At 42.3% G+C, this 20,132-nt stretch overlaps 2 protein-coding genes across 2 annotated transcripts; one reads left to right on the forward strand and one right to left on the reverse strand.

Moving 5' to 3' along the window:
- Positions 1-903: 903 nt before the first annotated feature.
- Positions 904-11,499, reverse strand: nup107 (nucleoporin 107). The gene is made up of 27 exons (XM_041963860.1): positions 11,424-11,499; positions 10,175-10,257; positions 9,784-9,879; positions 9,555-9,649; positions 9,269-9,401; positions 9,072-9,175; positions 8,599-8,714; positions 8,468-8,516; positions 7,886-7,957; positions 7,531-7,619; positions 7,331-7,406; positions 7,128-7,241; positions 6,463-6,553; positions 6,095-6,174; positions 5,788-5,847; positions 5,173-5,318; positions 4,837-4,885; positions 4,669-4,738; positions 4,466-4,581; positions 4,098-4,287; positions 3,907-4,013; positions 3,369-3,471; positions 3,003-3,160; positions 2,220-2,345; positions 1,962-2,075; positions 1,505-1,672; positions 904-1,135 (listed from the first exon to the last, which is right to left on the reverse strand). Exons 1-27 carry the CDS (start codon positions 11,429-11,431, stop codon positions 1,028-1,030), a joined length of 2,721 nt encoding a protein of 906 aa, XP_041819794.1. The 5' UTR covers positions 11,432-11,499; the 3' UTR covers positions 904-1,027.
- Positions 11,500-12,173: 674 nt separating this feature from the next.
- slc35e3 (solute carrier family 35 member E3) lies at positions 12,174-18,661 on the forward strand. The gene is made up of 8 exons (XM_041964026.1): positions 12,174-12,391; positions 13,449-13,909; positions 14,858-14,968; positions 15,107-15,166; positions 15,944-16,042; positions 16,242-16,324; positions 16,672-16,756; positions 16,867-18,661. Exons 2-8 carry the CDS (start codon positions 13,508-13,510, stop codon positions 16,966-16,968), a joined length of 942 nt encoding a protein of 313 aa, XP_041819960.1. The 5' UTR covers positions 12,174-12,391; positions 13,449-13,507; the 3' UTR covers positions 16,969-18,661.
- Positions 18,662-20,132: the final 1,471 nt, after the last annotated feature.

Genomic DNA, 20,132 nt, shown 5'->3' on the forward strand with positions numbered 1-20,132 from the left:
ATATGTCTTTATTTCTTGATGGGAAAACGCTAGTTTCAGCTTTAGTGCTTTAATCTGAATGGTTAAGATAGCAGAGAATGGCTTCAGCCATTGACTTTCATGGCCATGGTATACATGTGCATGTAGAAGAGAAAAAAACATTACCAAAAATGTGACCTTGCCTTTGCCTCTGTCTTCTTCTTTGGTCTCATAAGGTGCTTTTTTTGATGTCTTGATGATTCATTTGTTCATCACTGCCTCCTATAACAGCAGGCTGATGCACACCGCTCCTGCAATGCCCATCTCCTTGTGCACCATCTCAGTGGCGTCTTTAATATTGAGGCCACTTGACAACAACAGCATCTATGTGTCAAATGAGTGATGCTGATGACATGAAATTATGGATTTCAACAATGAGCATCTTATCATCCGAGATTTTAGGACACTTAATTGAATTACATGATGTAGCTTTTGAGTCAACTGTGGACTTTATTTCTTTAATAATATTGACTTTACTCTTGGAATATTGTGACCACTTTTCTCTCAAACGTTTTACTTGAAAATTTTTTACTTTATTCTCAAATTGTTTTTTTTCTTACAAAAATTACTTCAACATTGTTTTTATAATGTAATAATTACTTATTGATATCACAGTGTTTTAAAGTATTTATATAGATGAATCTCTGGTGTCTTTTACTGTGCCCTCTTAATTTCATTGTGAATGGCGTTACTGATATCCATTGCAGACTTATAAAACAATTGTATAGTCTTCACAATTTAATTAGATAGAGGCTACAAAGTGCTAACATTTAAAAGAAAAACCAAAACCAGAATCGGTTCATGCAGTTGAGTGACAGCAGTGACAGCTTCACAGTGTCAGTGTTATTTGGACCTGCTTCAAATAAACTGTACACTAAACCACTACAGGAAACACAGGCTTTTATTTTGCAAAAAAACAAACAAACATTCATAATCCAAAAAGACAATAGTGATTCAAACACCGCTGCATGTGTGTGTCTGTGTGTGTGCATGCATGTTCTTCATGTGTTCATGGCTGTAACTCGTAGCCCAGCGGGTCGAGTCCTCGGTCCAGCAGGGAGAGCGACGACTCCCGCAACTTCTGAAGAAACCTCCTCATCTCCTCTTTGGAGAAAACCTGAGTTTGTGGAGAGACGGAGGCAGAGAGAAAGAAACGGACCATAAAACATTGAACCATAAAATTAAATTGCAAACAAAATAAAAAACGTTTAATCAAATTTCTTAAAATGTTAAAAATGCTCTTAAATATGATAGAGCTCTAGAGACCTCTGAAGTTGGTAAGGAGCAGGGTGCAACTAAAGTTTATTTTCATTTTTGATAAATCTGAAGATTATTTATTCCATTGGTTCCCCTCTGACTAATTTTAGAATCGGGCTTAATTATTGTCAGATGGGTTGTGGTTCGACGTGCAGTTTGAGGAGGAACCCAAAGTCTGATCAATCACCTGAACGATCGGTGAGCTGGATGTCTGCACAGCGTTACCTACCTGGTAGAGGCGGTGCTGGTCAGATGAGATGATGTCAGCAAGTCGCAGCGCCTCCTGGTGTCGGGAGGAGTTCTGCAGCACGCTGAGCAGCAGGAAGCTGAGGCGAGGCAGACACAGAGAGCGCAACGCCGCCATCTGGTGGCTGCGCTCTGAGTCCTGCTCTGAATCCTGAAAACACAACAATCCATCTATCAACCAATCAAATAGTCGATTAGATCAACAATTCCCAACACTCACCCCACTTCCCTGTTTTCTGAATGAGGTGGTCTACACCTGGTCTAAGACCTTTTTTAGGACCTGGAGTCATCATACAAGAACAAATTCAGTCCCTGATTCTTTTGTGAAAAACGGAGGTTTATTTATTTTTTTCCTCAAAAGGTTATTGGTTCCCTGCTGAAGTTCCTGCAGTGGAAACAACCTAAATGCAGAGTTCATGTGTCCTGTTGTTAACAGTTACCTGTCTGTTGTCAATCATCCATCCGCCATCTACAAACAGCAGCACGTTGTAGATTCGTTCTTTCACATCTTCAGTTAGAACGTCCAGACGGCACGACCAGGCAGCCAGGGAGGCCTGAAAAACACACACACACACACACACACACAATGACATATCGCTGTACATTGTTGTATTGGCTCTATTACTGTAAAGGATCTGAATCCTTCTTCCACCACTGTGAAGAATCTATAGATAGGAGCTGTGGGTTTGTGTGTGTACCTGGTACTCCTTCTCTCTCATCTCATTGGCTACTCTCTCTGTGAATTTGGCCTCTGGGACAGGTGCTGGCTTCTGGGGGGCAGAGCTGCTGTGGCTAAACCACTCAGTGAAGGCCTCATGGGCTTCCTGTGAGACCATTAAAAGACACATTCAGATCAACAACCCTTATCAATCGCTACAGGACAGACTGAAGTAATGCTAGTAGTACCTCATTAGCTCCGGTAACCTGGAGCTTCCCATAACCTGAACCTGTAAGACCTCGTAAGTACTTGGTTCTAACAGTGGTGGTCTACTGGCTGCTGTTAGCTAGTTAGCTGTGCAGCCAACAGCTGACTCAGCAGCCTCTCAGTGAACCCAGCTGGATCAGGACTGAACACAGCCTCTGAGAGGACGAAGGAGGACGCTTTGACGACACGTGGTTCTACTGTCAGACTATCGTCTCTTGAGGTACAAAGTGATGCTACGAGGCAGGATGGGCAGGCTAGCTGGTTAGAGTGTCTTTGGCATAACATGAAAAGTTATTTCTTCACATTCTGTTGATGTGTAAACTCATTTTTTGCATGTTTTAGGCTAAAATTTGTAACTTTTATTTAAAGATAATGAAATTTAAAAGTCATCACACAAGCAAGAAAATTAATATTAGCTCCATCTCTTCCATTGTCACCTGACGTACAACTGCACTCGCCTACCAGTGTAGAACCAAGCACCAAAGCATTACAGGTTTAGATTAGGTTTCCTTAAATCCCTGTATTGGAAATACTGATAGAGAGACAGGTGACAGACCAGATAGGCTCTGATACACAGGTGTTCTCTGATGGCATTCTCGTCCTCAGCAGGCGTCGTGGTCTGCCCGACCCCCGCCCACTGGCAGTATATCTCCCTCATTGAGTCCTCTGGTACTTTAGAGAACACCGCCTTGGCTGCATCGTGTTTCTGCAGGGCTGAGAGAGAGACAAGTGGTCAGCTGGCAGTAAACGAGCTAGCAGATTAGCTAAGAACACTCAATGGTCATGTGACCCTCGCCTTCTTCATCACAGCAGTCCATCGAGAGTCTCCATGTCAGTGACTGAGACAAAGAATAAATGGCTGACAGTAGTGATCAATCAATCAATCAATCAATCAATCAATCAATCAAAAAAAAAAGTGTACCCAGAAACTTCCTCATGATGGCGTTGGACTGCTTCAGAGACTCAGCTCGATGGGCGGGGTCAAACAGCAGCCAATCGATAACATCAATCTTCTTTAGGTCCTCCTATCAGAGCACAGCATCACAGTAACTCGGTAACCCAGTTCTACTAACACAACAAACCATCAAACCACCTGTTTAGTTTTACTCTTTGTCCTTGTACAAAATGTTTTTGTTAATTTCAATCAGATTTTAGTCATTTTAATTTCTCAATCCAATTTTAATCAAATAAATTTTAGTTAATCATGCTTTTATAATTTGTTTGTGTCTTTGAAGCATCCTGAGGCGACAACTGCTGCTGTCTTTAATATGTACAGTTGTCATGTTTACAGGTATTGTTCTATTCTATTATTGCTATTAGCGGAAAATGCAGCATTTATCTGAAAAGGTGCACAAGCACCACTGTTTGCCCACCAGGGGTGTTGATTAAAGATGGTTGACAAATATAATGGTCATAGTTTTTGTTGAAAAAATGAGCACTGTTTGGTTTTGACTCTGCACCTTCGTAGTTCCCGTCTCCAGCGTCTGGTTGTGGTGAGTGAACTCTGTGTCGTCTCTCTCTCTAACAGTCTCCACCACCAGTTTGGTTATTGCAGCAACATCCAGACCTACAAAAACAAACATTCAGTATTCTCTCAGTAATAACGTTTGCGACTGGCGCCAGTTTATTTGTTTCAGTGTTTCCGTCTCACCGGCATCAGTGGCGAGCTGCAGGCAGCGGGGGCGCAGCTCCGGCTGGTTAACGGTCTCCAGGAAAGCAGCGTACTGAGCGGTGGCGATCTCGGCTGGCAGCTGGCTAACGTAGCTCGCTACGAGGTCAGTGTGCTGATCGCGAATCAGAAGGGCGACGTACGCCTTCAGCACATCCACACACACCTCCTCCTTATAAAGCGAGAGAGAGAGAAAGAGGAATTGCATCTCAGAGTGCTTTACAACAAAGAAATCACATCTGTTTGCAGCAGATTCCACAGCGATCCACCGAATAGCTGTAAAGATATTTCAGTCTGGACCAAAGTGGTGGAGCAATGAAACCCTGGAAGACTAAATATGTCTACTTTACCTTCAGCGCTAAACCCAGAGAGCGGAAAAACAGCAGGACGTGAGTCATGAATCGAAGCAGGTGAGAGGGGAGGGGCTTGGTGGCTGCCAGCCAATCAGAAAACTCATCCAAAAGACCTGAAAGAGACAGACAGAGGGAGAGAGAGAGAGGTTAAGGTTTAGGCCTCTTCAGGGGTCAGACGTCAGAGGTGAGGGGGGTCTTACCGTCCAGGTCTCCCAGAATGACAAACTTCTGGATGACGTGGTAATGCTCTCTCGTCTCCTCCAACACCCTCTGCACACACACATACAGGAAGAAGCTGGTTTAACGGTTGTTCCGGTCATGTGACCTCGATATTCACCAATCACATTCAGTTAGCGTGTGAGTTTCACCTTTGAGTCTGAGGCTTGAAGTTCTTCAAACACCTTTTCCATGGTCCAGCTGAGGAGAGAGACAGCGAGAGACAATGGTGACATCAGAAAGGCATCAACTAGTAACAAAATGACATCACTTCCGGCAAGGCCGTCCAATAGGGTTGCAATGGTGTGAGATTTTTCTGGTTGATGTCTGTAAATTGTCATAATTTCACCATAATATTCAGCAGCCCAGATAAAAAACAGGTGTGCATGGTAGGATATCCAAACCTACTGTACAGTCAGTACTGGTGGTACTGGTACTGGTGGGTGGAAACAAACGTGTGTGTGTGTTTTTGTGTGTGTGTGTCTTACTTGGCTTCCAGGTATTCTCGTGGCAGCGTCTCCACTTCCTGGTGGGCCATTCCAGATGACATCAGATCCTTTTCAACCAGCGAGTCGACCATCACTCTGAAGTGCGCCCATACGCAGTCCTCCCATGATTCACACACTGCCAGGAGCTGACACACACACACACACAAATACAATAAAATGATTAATTGTCTCGCCCAACACCCACTTTTGTTCTTGATGCCCTTAGTCTGTCTGGTCAGGCTGTTGTCAGGTGGTGAGCCCAACATAAGTGCAGCAACTCTGTGAGGAACAGCAGCGCCTTAAGCTAAATGCTAACATCAGACTGTTCGTCTGAGGATGTCACCTTGGACTCTGGGATATCATGATGAGTACTTTCACAATGTCTCAGCACTTTATTAACAAAACAATGAATAGATTGATCAAACAAATAATCTCCAGATGAAGAGTTCATTTAAATAACTGTTACTTGCAGCCCTAAAGTGGAGTAAGTGGATTACATACAGATGGATAAATCTGTGCTGTCATTAATTGAGTACCATGGTAGCAAACACAGTAATATATACACATGATCAAAATCACACACACAAAGAAAAACAGAAATACTCGTTATGTTACCGGTTTGAGGTTTCCACTCAGGCTGGCGTAGATCGCCCTCTCATATCTGTTTAACTGCTCCTAAAACAGACAAACACACACAGCAGGTTAGCATTGTACAGCGTCTTATTACTTGAAGTCCTGTCACTACATGTAGGGTTCACATTTTACTGGCTTCACCACCATACAGACAGTGGATGTTTCGCAGGACGGTGTTGGTGATTGCAGGGCCACAGACTGGAGCCTCTGTAGTAATTCTGTAATGTTTCATTTGCACGCTGTTCACAGTATCAGCTTTATTGAATGTAAGCTAAAAAGATAGTTGTACCTCTTCAGCCATTCTCCAGCAGCAGGCCTTCCAGATTCCTCTTTGAGGGTTTCCTTCAACAGGCTGCAACTCCAAACTACCTGCAGAGAGATGAGGAACAGATCATCATGTGGAGATAGAGAGAGATACAGTGTGCAGAGCTTCAGTCTGGAGGCGACCAGCAGGGCTAAATTATCATTATTTTTAACATTAATTTGGTAATTTAACTTTAACTCATCACTCCAGATGGCATTTTAACTATTTGGAAATTAGAAAATACAGTCTGTAATAGACACAGACTTTCAGGACTGAGCAAAAAGAGAAAGACAAAAGCCTCCCCAGCAAGCAACATCATCCTGTAACTGGAAAACTCTGTTCATGAAGATTACCTGAGGTCATGTTGGGATCATGGTAAAGTTTCCAGCCTTCCAGAGTGGCTGCTCTCCAGGCCTGACCACAGCGCTTACACAGCCTCTGAGCCTGCACACACACACGCACAGCTGTGGATACAAGGAAGCAGATGACACATTCCCCATAGTCCAAACACTGTGTGGAAGCGCATCGCGTGACACTCAGAGTGCCAACAGGAAAGCCAACCAACCTGTCATTTCTAAATGTGTTGTGCACTGTTATCACCACACAATGAACAACAACAAAAACAGACTTTGTCTAACTCGGACTGCTGAAGCCTCACGTTAGCTTCAGATAAAGCTTTGAATATATCTTTGCACAGAACGAGGACTCACTTACACTGAAAGCTCATTAGAAAGCATATCTAATGTCAGGTATGATCAGGAGGAATGAATACATCAATGATTACATCAATGATTACTGCTTCAGTGTTCATACCTTAAGACAGATTTTGTAAGAAACTGTGAAACTATCCTTTAAAGTGGCAAATCTTTCTGTTCCTGCTCTGACAGTTGTTTTCTCTGACAGATGTGCATCTGGAAAACGTGCTGCAGGGGGTAAGTGGTAATTTTCTTCTTAATTTGGTTAAACTGGCCCCTTAAACCCTGTCTCTGTCTCCCTGTTTGTCTCACTGTCTCTCTACCTCCTCGGTCATCCCCGCTCTGATCAGGGTGAAAAGGTTCTTCAGCAGTCGGGCGTCGTCCTCTCGGTCCAGGTCAGCCAGGGGGCGCTGCTGCCGGAGAGGAGCGTCTGGGTCCTGAACACACACACACAAACACACGTTATATGTGTGTTTAGAAACATCAGGCATAAAGATGTGTGTGTTGCCATGGTAACAGGCCTCACCAGCTCAGTGACCAGAGGAACAGTGAAGGCAGCGCCACTCTTCCTCCTCAGCTTCAGTGCATGGATGGTGTTCTCCCTGAGACACACACACACACACACACACGCGCACGCGCACGCGCACACGCGCACGCGCACATTACTTAAACAGGACCTCACTGATGACAGACTTGATGTTTTAAAACAGACAGATGGGAACTGACCAGCAGACGTTTTTGGCGTAGTATTCTATGTTATCAGAAAAATCTCCAATCTGATCCTTGGCAATGCTCTCCAGCCAATCAACGACCAGCTGCAACACAGCGACCAGGTGATGAACAATGAGAAATGACAGCAAAAACAAATTTCCTTCAATGCCATTATGTTGTCTCCTGATCCAGAACGAGTCTTTGTTTACTGCTTCTTTTCTTATTTGTAATATTTCCTTTTCATGTATAGAGAAAACTAATCCATATATCCATTCATTGATCCTCGACTGCAACTAATAAATTATTAAATGTGCACTCCACGTCAGATGTTCTGTGAGCCAACGCCACCTCCATCGCTGCAGATCGTTACCTGACTCTGTCGTATGACAGCATCCCGCTGAAAAAGCTGCTCCACCACAACCTTCTCGCTCTCACTGGGAACCTACAGACACGAACACATCTTCATCTTTACAACCTCCATGTTCAAGCTGTTCCGAGTGTGTGAATTTGATTTTCACAGATAGCACACACAAACTGTTTTAAAGCAGATGGGGTTCTCTTGAGAATGCTGCTTAATGTTGCTTAACTAATATTCAATTTGAGAACATTTATGTAGACCAAAGAACCGAAGGATATGAGCACAATGAGTAATACCTGCATTAAATCTTTTGTCATTTGTTGAGTATGTGTGTGTTCTGATGTGTGCATCGAAGCACACACAAAAACAAAAGGTTACTAAAAGCAACAGCAGACCTTGTGTTTGACCATTTATGTTACTTGTTTTGAGAAAGGAGCGGGTAAGATAAGACTTTTCTTGTCTCGGCTCCTTTTTGATCTGTTGCTACGGCTTGTAGATTTTAGATATTTTACGATGCATCCTTCAGGAATAAAAACATTAACTAACTGTGTTTGTGTGTTAGCTGACAGCAGTCTGCAGTCAACTGTCACTTACAACAATGTCTGTCATCATATCGTCTTCCATCGCCAACTGGACTCGATCCCTGCAGAAACAAACAAGTGATCGATCAGAGACGTGTTAACAGCCGGTCAGACAGACAGGTGACCCTTCAGTCACACAGGTACCTGTACAGTGAGGTGATGAGTCTCCAGGAACAGTTCTCCTGCTGCAGCAGCCAACGGACTCCTGCTGTTTTACTGTTCTGACCCGCTCTGAGGACCACAGACTGCAGCACATCCACCTTAAATAGGGTGATGGAGAGAAGGTGAGTACTTAAACAGAATAGTCAGGTAATTAGTGAGCTTTGCTGGTGCTGGTAGGTGTATGTTAAGGTCTATTTTTTAGATTTAGAATTTAGACAAAGGCAGGCTAGCTGTTTCCCCCTGCTTCCAGTGTTTATGCTAAGACAAGCTAACCATGTCCTGACTCCAGTTGGTGCTTAAAGAAATAGTTCAGCATTTTGGGAAATACACATCCTAACCAGAACCACTGACCCAAAAATCTGCTGTATTCCAACTGTGCTCAACGCCAATTATCTGGTCTTCAGTCTGAAACTTGTAGTCGTGTCAGAAACACACCACACATAGACAGAGCCTACCTTGTCCTGGCAGAGAGCCTGATAATCCTCAAGCAGCTCAAACACTGCGGAGGACGAGTGTTTCAGAAAGGAGCCGAGGAACTCTGGGAAGAGACTGGCAGCCGCTGCAAAGATCAAAAAGTCCAGAATTAACAGGGGTCCTGGAAACTAACACTGCAGAGTAACAGAGAGGGCTTAGGCGCGTTTGTTTCACTCACCAGCCTCGCCTGGGTCATCCTCCTTTAGTAGTGCTGAGCTGAGGTTCATGTCATCTGCGAAGAAGCTGGTGTTCTCCATTCCCGAAACAGGGGAGGTGTACATGCTGTTGGTCCAATCACTGTCATCCAAATTCTAGACACACAGACACATACAGCCATGTTAGAATTCAGATTTTTCATATAACTTCTCACGATTGATAGATTTGTTGTGTATAAAAGGGGCACTCAGTCAAGAACCGACTGTAGGAACACATTTGTTGTGTGATGTGATGTGTTTGTGTCTCACCATACTGCTGAGTGCGTTTCTGGGTGTGCGTGTGTATCGAGGCGTTCGGCCTGCTGGAGCCAAAATGGCGGAAACATCTGGAATTCTGGGAGTTACTGCGAGGAAGAGAGAGAGAGATTAATTTAAATATGGAGCTCTTTGATATCAGAGGAGTATCAATAATTAGACTGAAATCAGGCAGCTGAGGCAAAAGATCGGTATCATTTGTGTGCGTGTGCGGGCGACCCACCAGCCTGTCTGTACAGTGAAGCAGGAGTGGTCCTCAGCAGGGAGCGAGCTGGTGTTACTGTGGAAACAACGGGGCTGCTGCTGCCGGGTGACGGGACTGAGACCAACAGTCAGGAAAACAACTATGCTGACAGTTCTGACAGTATTACTGGACACTGATTGTGAAGCAGTGTGGTGACACCCTCAAATGGGTTTCCAGAAATACTTTACTGATGATTAATCTTATTCATCAATAATGTATAAAATGTAAACCAAAATATAAAAAAAAACCTTCATCTCATGTCACAAGGTGAGGTCTTAAAAGGATTTCTTTAATCCCAATAACAGTGAAAATCCGGTTCAAGATATTCAATTTGGAGTTCAACACACAGACTCTTTGAGCTGCAGGATACAGGCCACCTTCTTCCTCCTCCTGCGGGCAGCGATGGTCACCTCGTCATCTCGAACCACCGGAGACAGCAGCTCACTCTGACCCCTGGAGGACAAGATTACGGACGGGTTAGTGTATGCATGAGTCCCTGTCACCGAATTCTGGCCAATGGAGAGAATACTTCACGTTGCAGAGTACAGAAATTTGTATTTTTTATTTTGCATCAGTGTTTAATCTTGCCGTCACACAAAGCAGTTGCATAAACACTTTTCCTTAATCAAACTCTGTCTAAATTTGACAAAAGTAATATTTAAATAAGGAAATATCTAATTTAAGAATATATAAACAAGGCGAAGAATATGACCACAATGCAAACAATGCACACAATGCAAATGTTTGGTGCTTAATGATTGTTTTTAGTGTAAAATAAATCAGATTCTTTTTGACTGTAATCACAACTTCACAGAACCCCAAATAAAAAACGCAAAGACATTGAATTTAAAAATGATTTTAAAAGACATTAAAAGCAGCAAAATCCTTAAATTTGACAAAGAAGAAGCAGTCTATTAAAGTGTATTTCGTGTTTGATTTTTCGTTATATGATGATTTCAGGAGGCAAACTTCACATCTGATGAATTCTCCTGCACAGATTTTGTTTTTATTTTCAGAGTTTGGAGCAGTAGATAAAGTTATTTGCTTGCAATGTAAAGTAAGAAGTTGTGTTGATGTCTGACAAATGTTTGACCTGTATTTTTGGGGTCTTTTAATTCCAATCGGGCAGGACACTTCTGCGTGTTTGACACAATACATATCACAAACAGCTATGCATTCACTGACACCTGAAAGCACAGAGTTATATTCGCTTTTCAGTTAAAAGTTTCACTGAGACACAGACAGCTGACGTCGAGTCATGATTTAAGTTCAACTTTAATGCCCTGCAGTTCTAACAGCTAACAACAGTAAACAGCTGGTGTAGTGATTCAGTAACTAGCACCTACTGTAGCTAGCTCCAATTACTGACTACAAACGACGTTATTAGCAGCTCTGGTTAAACATGTCAACAGTACACAAACCACTAACTGACTTAGCTAGCAGGTTAGCATCAGCACTGACTATGAACAGCATCGTTTGCCCCAGCTAGCACAGTAAAGAAACCTTTCGCGGCCTAGCCGGCTAAACAACAAGCAAACGGTTCACATGTGGAACTGAAAATATAGAGGTTTAAAGTCCGAAGTAAAAAAACAAACATATATAAATTAAATGTATGTTACCAGTCCATGGTAGAGGGCTGTCAATTCCCGCTTCACGAGGCTTAACAGGCTTCTTCTTCGTGGTGCTTCTTCTTCTTCTCCGTTACAATTTCCGGCAGACTGGATGGCTCGCGGCACATTGCTGCCTCCCAAAGTTCAGCGTTAATAGATTACATTCTGGAGGATACCTGATTCCACAGATGTTGGTCTGCGGTGGCGATGAATTGGAAGGCTGCTTGTAGTAAAGTGTAGTAAAGTAAAGCATTTATTAGCAAGATTTACGCTGAGTATTAAAAGTTGAAGTACTCACAGTGCAATAAAATGTTCCCCGTCAGTGTTTTTCTATTATATCTGATGTTTGTGGATTAATATTTCTGCTGCATTAATGTGCTGTAGATGTTTCCGGTTGATCTGAAAAGTCTACTTTGAAATAAATAAACATTTTGCTGCAAAGAGTGCTTTTCTTTACTGCGTCAGGTTTGATTGATTTCTTGCATCTTCTTTGACTGTACATAAAATATGGATTATTTATTATTAGTCAAAACAATGATATAGCCAACTCATTACATTATTTTATCATCTACATCTTTTTCATATGTTTTCCTGGATCTAGCTCACGCAGTTTCTGTATGGAGTGACTCATCTGTTAGTAGATTATCTCTGCTCTCTGCCCTCCAGTCCGCTGGTGGCCGCTGTTGCTCAACACGCGCACGTTGAACGATATTAAACACAGAGGAAACAGGAACACGCAGGGCAGTTTTTAACCAGGAATCACGGCTGTATCCAGCAGGGGAGCAGGGAGGGAGAACCACCAGTGCTGCAGCGGGGATTCCTCACTGCAGAGGCCGGGACTGGAGCTCCGACTGCCGCGGAGAGATGCGCAGTCAGCCCGCTAACTGACGGGGTGTTTGTGTGGCCGGAGGGAGACAGGCAGTAAAAGACACAGAGGGGAAGAAGCGGGGAGACAGATGGGAAGATGGAGACCCCAGGTAAACTTTTCGTATTGCGTGGCAGAATGAGAGACAAACGGACGGACAGACACACAGACAGAAGCAAGTAATCCGCTCTGAGTAAAATGAACTGATTTTCATATCTGTGTGTTCACACAATCTTTGAACTCATAAAGCCGTGTTAACTAACAGCAACACACATCATTTAATCTGTTATCTGTGTTTTAACCGGCATCAGTTCTCGATCTTGGGCATTTGACTCTAAGTTAGAGCCAGTCTGTGTTCAGAGAGCATCACGCCGAACTTCATTTGAAAAAACACTTATTTTACCGACAGCCGTTACGGACAGAAAACGGCTCTCTTAGCTGTGTTATTAGTTATTTAACAGTTTGGTAAAAGGAGAATAATTCTGTACACATACTCAAGTACTGCATGTAAGTATTAAGTTGAGGTATATGTCCTTTACTTGAGTATTACCATTTTATGCTAGTCCGTAGCGTCTCCGCTACGTTTTAGGCTTTTGTAAACCACTTTCTACTTGACATCGTGACAACTTTCTAAGTTTTACACACAATACAGATAACGTCAGCAAACTGTAGTCACACTGTCAAACATAAAATTGCCCATTTCAGTGTTAAATTAGGCTGTATTGTTATTCTTGTTGTCTTGTAACGTTAACTTTGCTAAACTAAAATCTGTATTTGCACAGTAACTTTGTATTGGAGTAAAAAGTACATTTCCCTCTGTAATTTAGGGAAGTAAAAGTATAAGAGCCCCTAAAATAGAATACTCAAGTACCTCAAATTTGTACTAAAATGCATACTTGAGTAAAAATGCACAATAAGCACTTGTTACTTTTGGTACTTTCTACATTGTAAAAACCATACATGTGCATCAGTAAGATTTTGGATGCAGGACTTTTACTTTACTAGTATTGCTACTTTTACCTCAGTACTACTACACTTCTGGATATTTTAAAATGCACAGTAATGCATTCATAAAGCTTCTGTTGGCATAAGATGATGAAAGATTTGTCATGATAGTTTTATATGGAGGAACTTTTAGGCTCTATCTGTCACTTCCTCTGTTCTTGCAGTGTGACCAGTGAAACGAAGCCGGAGCTTGGGGGAACTAAGATCGGAAGCTTCCAGAAACATGGCTGAGATGCTGTTTGGTTTATCAGCCAACAGGCGCATCGTCGCCGGCCTGCTGGTCAACCTGCTGTCCTCCATCTGCATTGTCTTCATCAACAAGTGGATCTACGTGCACTATGGCTTCCCCAACATGACCCTGACCCTCATTCACTTTGTGGTCACCTGGCTGGGACTCTACATCTGCCACAAAAGGGACATTTTTGCTCCAAAAAGCCTCCCAGTTCGCAGGATTGTGTGGCTGGCACTGAGCTTCTGCGGGTTTGTGGCCTTCACCAACCTCTCCCTGCAGAACAACTCAATAGGAACATACCAGCTGGCTAAAGCCATGACCACGCCCGTCATCATCCTCATCCAGACCACATACTATAAGAAGACCTTCTCCACCAAGATTAAACTGACGCTGGTAAGGAAAGTTAAAGTATTCCTCTCTTTAAAGTCATCTGAATGCAGTCACTGGCTAAAGCTGTGAGTTTCTCTACCCAAACTCAACGGTCACTGAAAAACTGTTTCATTCATTTATTAAATAATATGAAACATGAGCAAAAACATGTAGCAAACCATAACTGAACAGTAAAAAACATGCATACACAGGAAAAAATCATAAAAGATCCCCTAGCTCAGGTCCATCCATCATCAGCTGGAGTAGCCCTGTGTCCAAGACCAGTATTCCACCCTGAGGGTTTCCAGGTCAAGACAGAAAATCCTTCTGATGATAAATTGGCTCACTCTGCAGGGAGAAAGTCCGTGAGTGTCTTCCAGATGTTCAGGAGTGACTGATCATTACCTTTAAGCACAGAGCTCCTCTCGTGTTGTTGTGCATTAAAGAACCACAAAGCAACAGAAGGAGGGATTTCACTGATCCATTTTAACACAATACAGTTTCTTTCCAAAAGCAGTCATTTCAGCAGTTCTCAGTCAGTTACCGGGACGATCGTGTTGACAGTCAGCAGCTTCTCGCCCGTCGTCCTCTTTGAGTTTGATCACTCTTCAGTGGAGGTTATTAAGAAATGCCAGCACTGTGATCATACAACTTTCTTGAGTTGTCCTGTGAGGTGACGTTGTAAACATGCATACAATACTCATTATTGTTCATTGGTTTTCATGAAAAACGTCTAGTTCTTCTTTTATTGATGACATTTTGATGAGCTGCTGGGTGATTTTTGCTGTTTTGAACTTCTAAGATTGTCAAAAGTGTCAATATGAAGATACTCTTTTAATGAAACTTGTTGAAATCGGTTCATTCTCTGTTGATTATACATTTGATGGTAACAAAGGCACCAAAGCTCTTTTTGCTCTGTTATCAAAAGAGGTATTGAGTACCCACATTACTTCTACCTGTCTGTGTCTCCAGGTGCCCATCACACTGGGGGTGATACTGAACTCGTACTATGACGTGCGGTTCAACCTGCTGGGCACAGTGTTTGCCACGCTGGGCGTTCTGGTGACGTCGCTTTACCAAGTGGTGAGGAAATGTACTCGCTGAAATGAAACGTCTCTGAGACAGGACACACAAACAAAGTGGCTTCTGTGAATGGACAAGAGTTAAAATGAATGTTTTTCTCTCTCTCTGCCTGTCTCTCTGCCTGTCTCCCTCTCTCAGTGGGTGGGGGCTAAACAACATGAGCTCCAGGTGAACTCTATGCAGCTTCTGTACTATCAGGTATGACTCAGCACTGGAGACAGTCTTGGTAGTATCACGTGGCGTCGTGGCTTTAACAGTACAAGGATCACATAATATTTAATTACTCTTTGTAAGAGTTTTATCAGCCTTGATTTCCTCCCCCCACACTGCTGCATGCTGCTTCATGCATTGTTCTGGTGAAGCTGCTGATGACTTACATACTGGCCTTGACATGATTTGGGACTTGCAGGTTTTGACCCGGGCCCTGATTTGGGACTTGTTCCCTTTCATTTGTAGCTTTTTGGTTTTGTCCAATGACTTGATTTGAGACTTGTTCCCCTTCATTTAGGACTTGCTGGATTTGACTTGTTAGTTTTTACTTGGGACTGAACTTGGAACTTTTTGGTGTTTATCTTGGACTTGAATTGTGACTTGTGGATTCTGACCTTGAACTTGATTTGGGACTTTAGACGTGTTTGCCCTGACTTGGCACTTTTTCATTTTCATGTAGGACTTAAATTTTGGACTTGTTCCTCTTTGTTTGGGATTTATTGATTTTGACCTGAGACTCGACTTGATCCAGCACTAATGTATCTTTGTTTTTTGTATTTTTTGCTTTCTTAAATGCAGCTGGTTTAGACAGATGAGGTAAAATATACAAAAGGCTGCAAAAGTACCATAACAGAACTAAAACAGGTCATATGCAGATCAGCTCATCTCCTTGAATATTAGCACTGTGACTGCAGCCGTAGCATGCTGTGTTTCTACTAATGTGACATAAAGACAGTAATGTTAACGCAGTGACTGTCCTGTCAGGCTCCGCTCTCATCAGGCTTCCTGCTCTGCATTGTTCCTCTGTTTGAGCCTCTGACTGGAGACGGAGGAATATTTGGACCCTGGTCTCTGCCTGCGCTGGTCAGACTCAACATCACACACACACACACACACTTTGTTAATCTGTAGCTCACTTACAAATTAACATTTTTGTCCCACTTTAATTTCTGCCAAATTTCCACTTTAAATTTTTAAACAGGATCCAGGCTTTTATTGTGAAAATCTTGATTTTTTTTCCTTTGTCATGTTGGGGTAACAGTGTTGTCATCTTGTTGCCTAGGCGACAGTGATGTTTTCGGGTGTGGTGGCGTTCCTGGTCAACCTATCCATCTACTGGATCATTGGAAACACCTCAGCTGTCACGTATCCTCACATGCACACAGGGCTTCGACGGCTCCTTGGCTGGTTTCTGGTCTTTTAATGGGGTCTTTGGTTCACTCGAGGAGATCTTGAAGAGCTATCTAGTCCTGCTGAAAGGGTTTCGGAACTTCTTGAGGAGTCTGTTGTCTCCTTGGTGAGGTTTCTGGCAGAGTTAAGGGGTTTCAGGTCTGTTTTAGGTAATCTCAGTCTTCTTGAGTCTCAGGTGTTCTTGAAATTTTAAAAATATTCATTAAGTTTTCCTGGATTTCTTCAGGAAATGATTCTAGATATTGGATTTAATTGCTTTCGATGGATTTCGTATGTATTGTTCTCCTTAATCTACCACACAGATACAACATGTTTGGTCATTTTAAATTCTGCATCACTCTGATTGGAGGATACCTGCTCTTCCATGACCCACTGTCCTTCAACCAGGTGAGTCTTATTGTTCTGCTCCGATGATGCAAACCAGCGATCTTCAGGCTCCAAACCCACAAGTCTTTTCTCCATACCCTCTTTTCTCTGTCCTCCTGTCTCACTCTCAGGCTTTGGGGATCCTCTGTACTCTGGCAGGCATCCTGTCTTACACTCACTTCAAGCTGATGGAACAGGAGGAGGGGAAGAGCCGCCTGGCTCAAAGACCATAGGCCGACTTATCTGTCAGTCAGCTGCATGGACTCGTGCCATTGGCTGTCCACGGTGTGACCGGCTGCAGAGACCTCTTTTATATATAGATTTTATTTTATGAGTATTTTTGTAGGAGAGTAAAGAATTTCATTGAGGTCCCCTGACAGGATTAAATATGTACGACATGTCAACACGCCCTCTGCTTCCCAACACTGACGTTGATGTTTTAAGGGACACTGAAGCTCATCACACCAGCAGAGGGATTTTAAACTCGACTGGACTTTGAATGGATGTTATCAGCTGCTGATTAAAATAAAATAATCTGTTGAATTCATGAAACCACAAACCAGAGAAATCAGACGATAACTTCCTTGGTTTTTATGTAAAGCAGTTGAAAGAACATGCACAACTTTTTTTCAAGCAGCGTTTACAAAGACGGATGCAGGACGTCAAATCCAGCCTCATTTCTTCCCTGAGCTCCCTGCTGTTTGTGGCATGTTTGCGTTGACAGATTGGGTGACCTTTGTTACGTTCTGTGGTTTCCAAGTCACCAGTCAAAAGAAAACCACAGGTCCATGTCAACACAGGCTGGACAGACTGTTAATAAGAGATGGGAATCTATCAGCCTGTAACAACAAAGCGTACTGGATTTGTTTAAGTTGTGTGTACCTGCTGTTTGTGGACTCCGAACAGTCCAGCAAACGCCTTCCATCAGGTACTATCGACAAGGGATTTCACATTCAATGAAAATGTTTTTGCTTTAAAGTGACAGTTGCTTTATAATTTTTTAATAGCTGCTTGGCTACACCAGTCAGAACATCCACACATAGAAAATAATGGACTGTATTACACTTTGGCCTCTTCCTGAAGGAAAATAGAGGTTCTGTGTCTCAACCATCCTCCTTTTTTTCCTGTGTTTTTGTTGATTATTCACACACAGAAATCTGAACCTGTCCTCTAATGTACCTCAGCACTATTTTATAACGATAGTCCAGCTGTTCTCAAGCTGCCCACATAAATGATTTCAACACTCGCCAACCCGTCGACCAGTATTTTCCACAAGTGTTAAGTAAAACACACTTTAGAGCTTGATTACAAATGACATTTTCAGTCAAAAGCCAGTAACTTATGATGAGTAAACTGGCAGCAGTGCGTAGGCATTATTACCACAGCAGAACGAGGCGCAGCAAGCTAACAGCTAACAGACTAGCCAGCCGGGAACATTGTGTTGGTTCACAGTCTTTTATGTTGCCAATGATTTCAATAGGTTTTTTTTACTTTAAAGGTCTGCAGTATTTCAGCTTCTAGTTTCAGGCAGCTCTTACTCCCACTCAGTGTTAGTTTTTGTTTTTCTTTTATTGTGGCTGTTTTTGACATAAGTGTGTGCCCTCCTTGCTGGGATTTACCAATTTCTACCATTTTTTTTTCCTTTCATGAAAGCATTTCAGGTGCACGCCTGCAGGAGGCGGTCTGATCCATTGTTTTTGTAATATTTAAAACATGTAAACTACAGTCAGCCATTTTACTGTTGAATTAAAACTCCAGTCTTATGCTACTACCGTGATGTTTCATTACAGAAAGCAGTCTGCGATACGCTGCAGCCTCGCCGCGTTTGGTCTGACCATACGGAGATTCAAACAGTTGACTTGCAGCTTTCTCTGCTCTCATTTCACTCTACTGTGCTGAACATACTGTATTCAGTCTGCTGAATAAAGATGATTTAGTGATGTTACGGCTGTTTGGATTGTCTCTCTGCTGATTGACAGGTTAGTTTCCATGGATACAGATGTGCAGTGGTGGAAGAAGTATTTAAACGTGTCCATTGCAGGTAAAGATCCTGCATTTAAAATCACAAGTAAAAGTATGGAAGTATCTGCCAAATCTACTTTAAGTATAGAAGGAATACACAAAAGCATCCTGTTGTAGCTGCTCGAGGTGGAGCTATTTGAACTACTTAACTACTTTATATATACACAGTTAGTTAGTTCAGTCCAGTGGTTACCAACCTGTGGGTTGTGCGCCTCCAAAGAGTCACCAGATAAATCTGAGGGGTCGTCAGATGATTGATGGGAGAGAAAAGTTCTGACAAACAAATCTGTTTTTATTATTTTCTATTTTCGTCAGCTTTTGTAAAATATTGTAGTTTTGTCTCTTTAGGCTTCAAACATTTATTTAAATTAAACCATGTGAGAAGTTTCCAGGAACGACTGTTAGTTGAACTGTAACATGTCAGTAAACCTTCTGTAGGTGTGTGTTGTGCTGAATGTGAACATGGCTTCATTCATTATAACCACACCTGAAAAGTCGTTTTCTGTGAACAGCTCCTCTGTGTAGCTCTGAGCTGAGCTTTCAGTACCACCGCATGCGTGTGTATCATCCACACTGTGTCAATAAAGCTACAACAGCAGCCCTTGTTCACACACACACACACACACTCACACAGAGGGGCTGTGCTGGGAGGAAATTTCAGGTGAATAAATGAGTTGGAAAGAGTATGTTTAGAAATATCTGTAGTCTCCTGAGGAGGAAAATCCGAGAGCTGCTTTAAAACAACCTCACATAGACTTGCTCTGTTTGCACTGAAGGTCTAGTTTAGTTTTATCTGTTTGAGTTTCAATTACATGACATAAGTTAAGATTAGTTTGATTTAACTCTTTAATAAACTAGATCAGTGCAGCAGCTTTTCATTTAAAGTTTAAAGATAAACATTTCCTAATTTTGTTATCATACCCCCATGTAGAATCTCATTCATTTCAACTGCTACCAATAATTTGATTAATTAATATGAAAGTAGCATTTTACTGTTGTAGTGTGTTGTGGAGCTAGTTTGAACTATGCTATGTATGTACTTTAATCTATAATAATGCATCATATTTTATAAGCTTGTCACATGTTTTCTAAAATCTTCTGTAAAGGCACAAACAAGCTGTTAAATAATGTAGAGGAGTAGAAAGTACAATATTTCCCTCTGAGCTGGAGTCAAAGTATAAATAGCATGAAAGGGAAATACTCATGTTAAGTACAAGTGCCTAAAATTTGTACTCTGTGTAATAGATGTACTTCCCATGTGTATAGTTAGTATAGTATAGTTCTAAACATATAGTAGGCCTACAATATGTCAACCATAAAATATCAACTGGCAACAGCTTAATGCACCATGGCAACCACCATGCCACACATTAAT

This window comes from Chelmon rostratus, chromosome 22 (assembly GCF_017976325.1).
Source record: "Chelmon rostratus isolate fCheRos1 chromosome 22, fCheRos1.pri, whole genome shotgun sequence".
Classification (NCBI taxonomy): domain Eukaryota; kingdom Metazoa; phylum Chordata; class Actinopteri; order Chaetodontiformes; family Chaetodontidae; genus Chelmon; species Chelmon rostratus.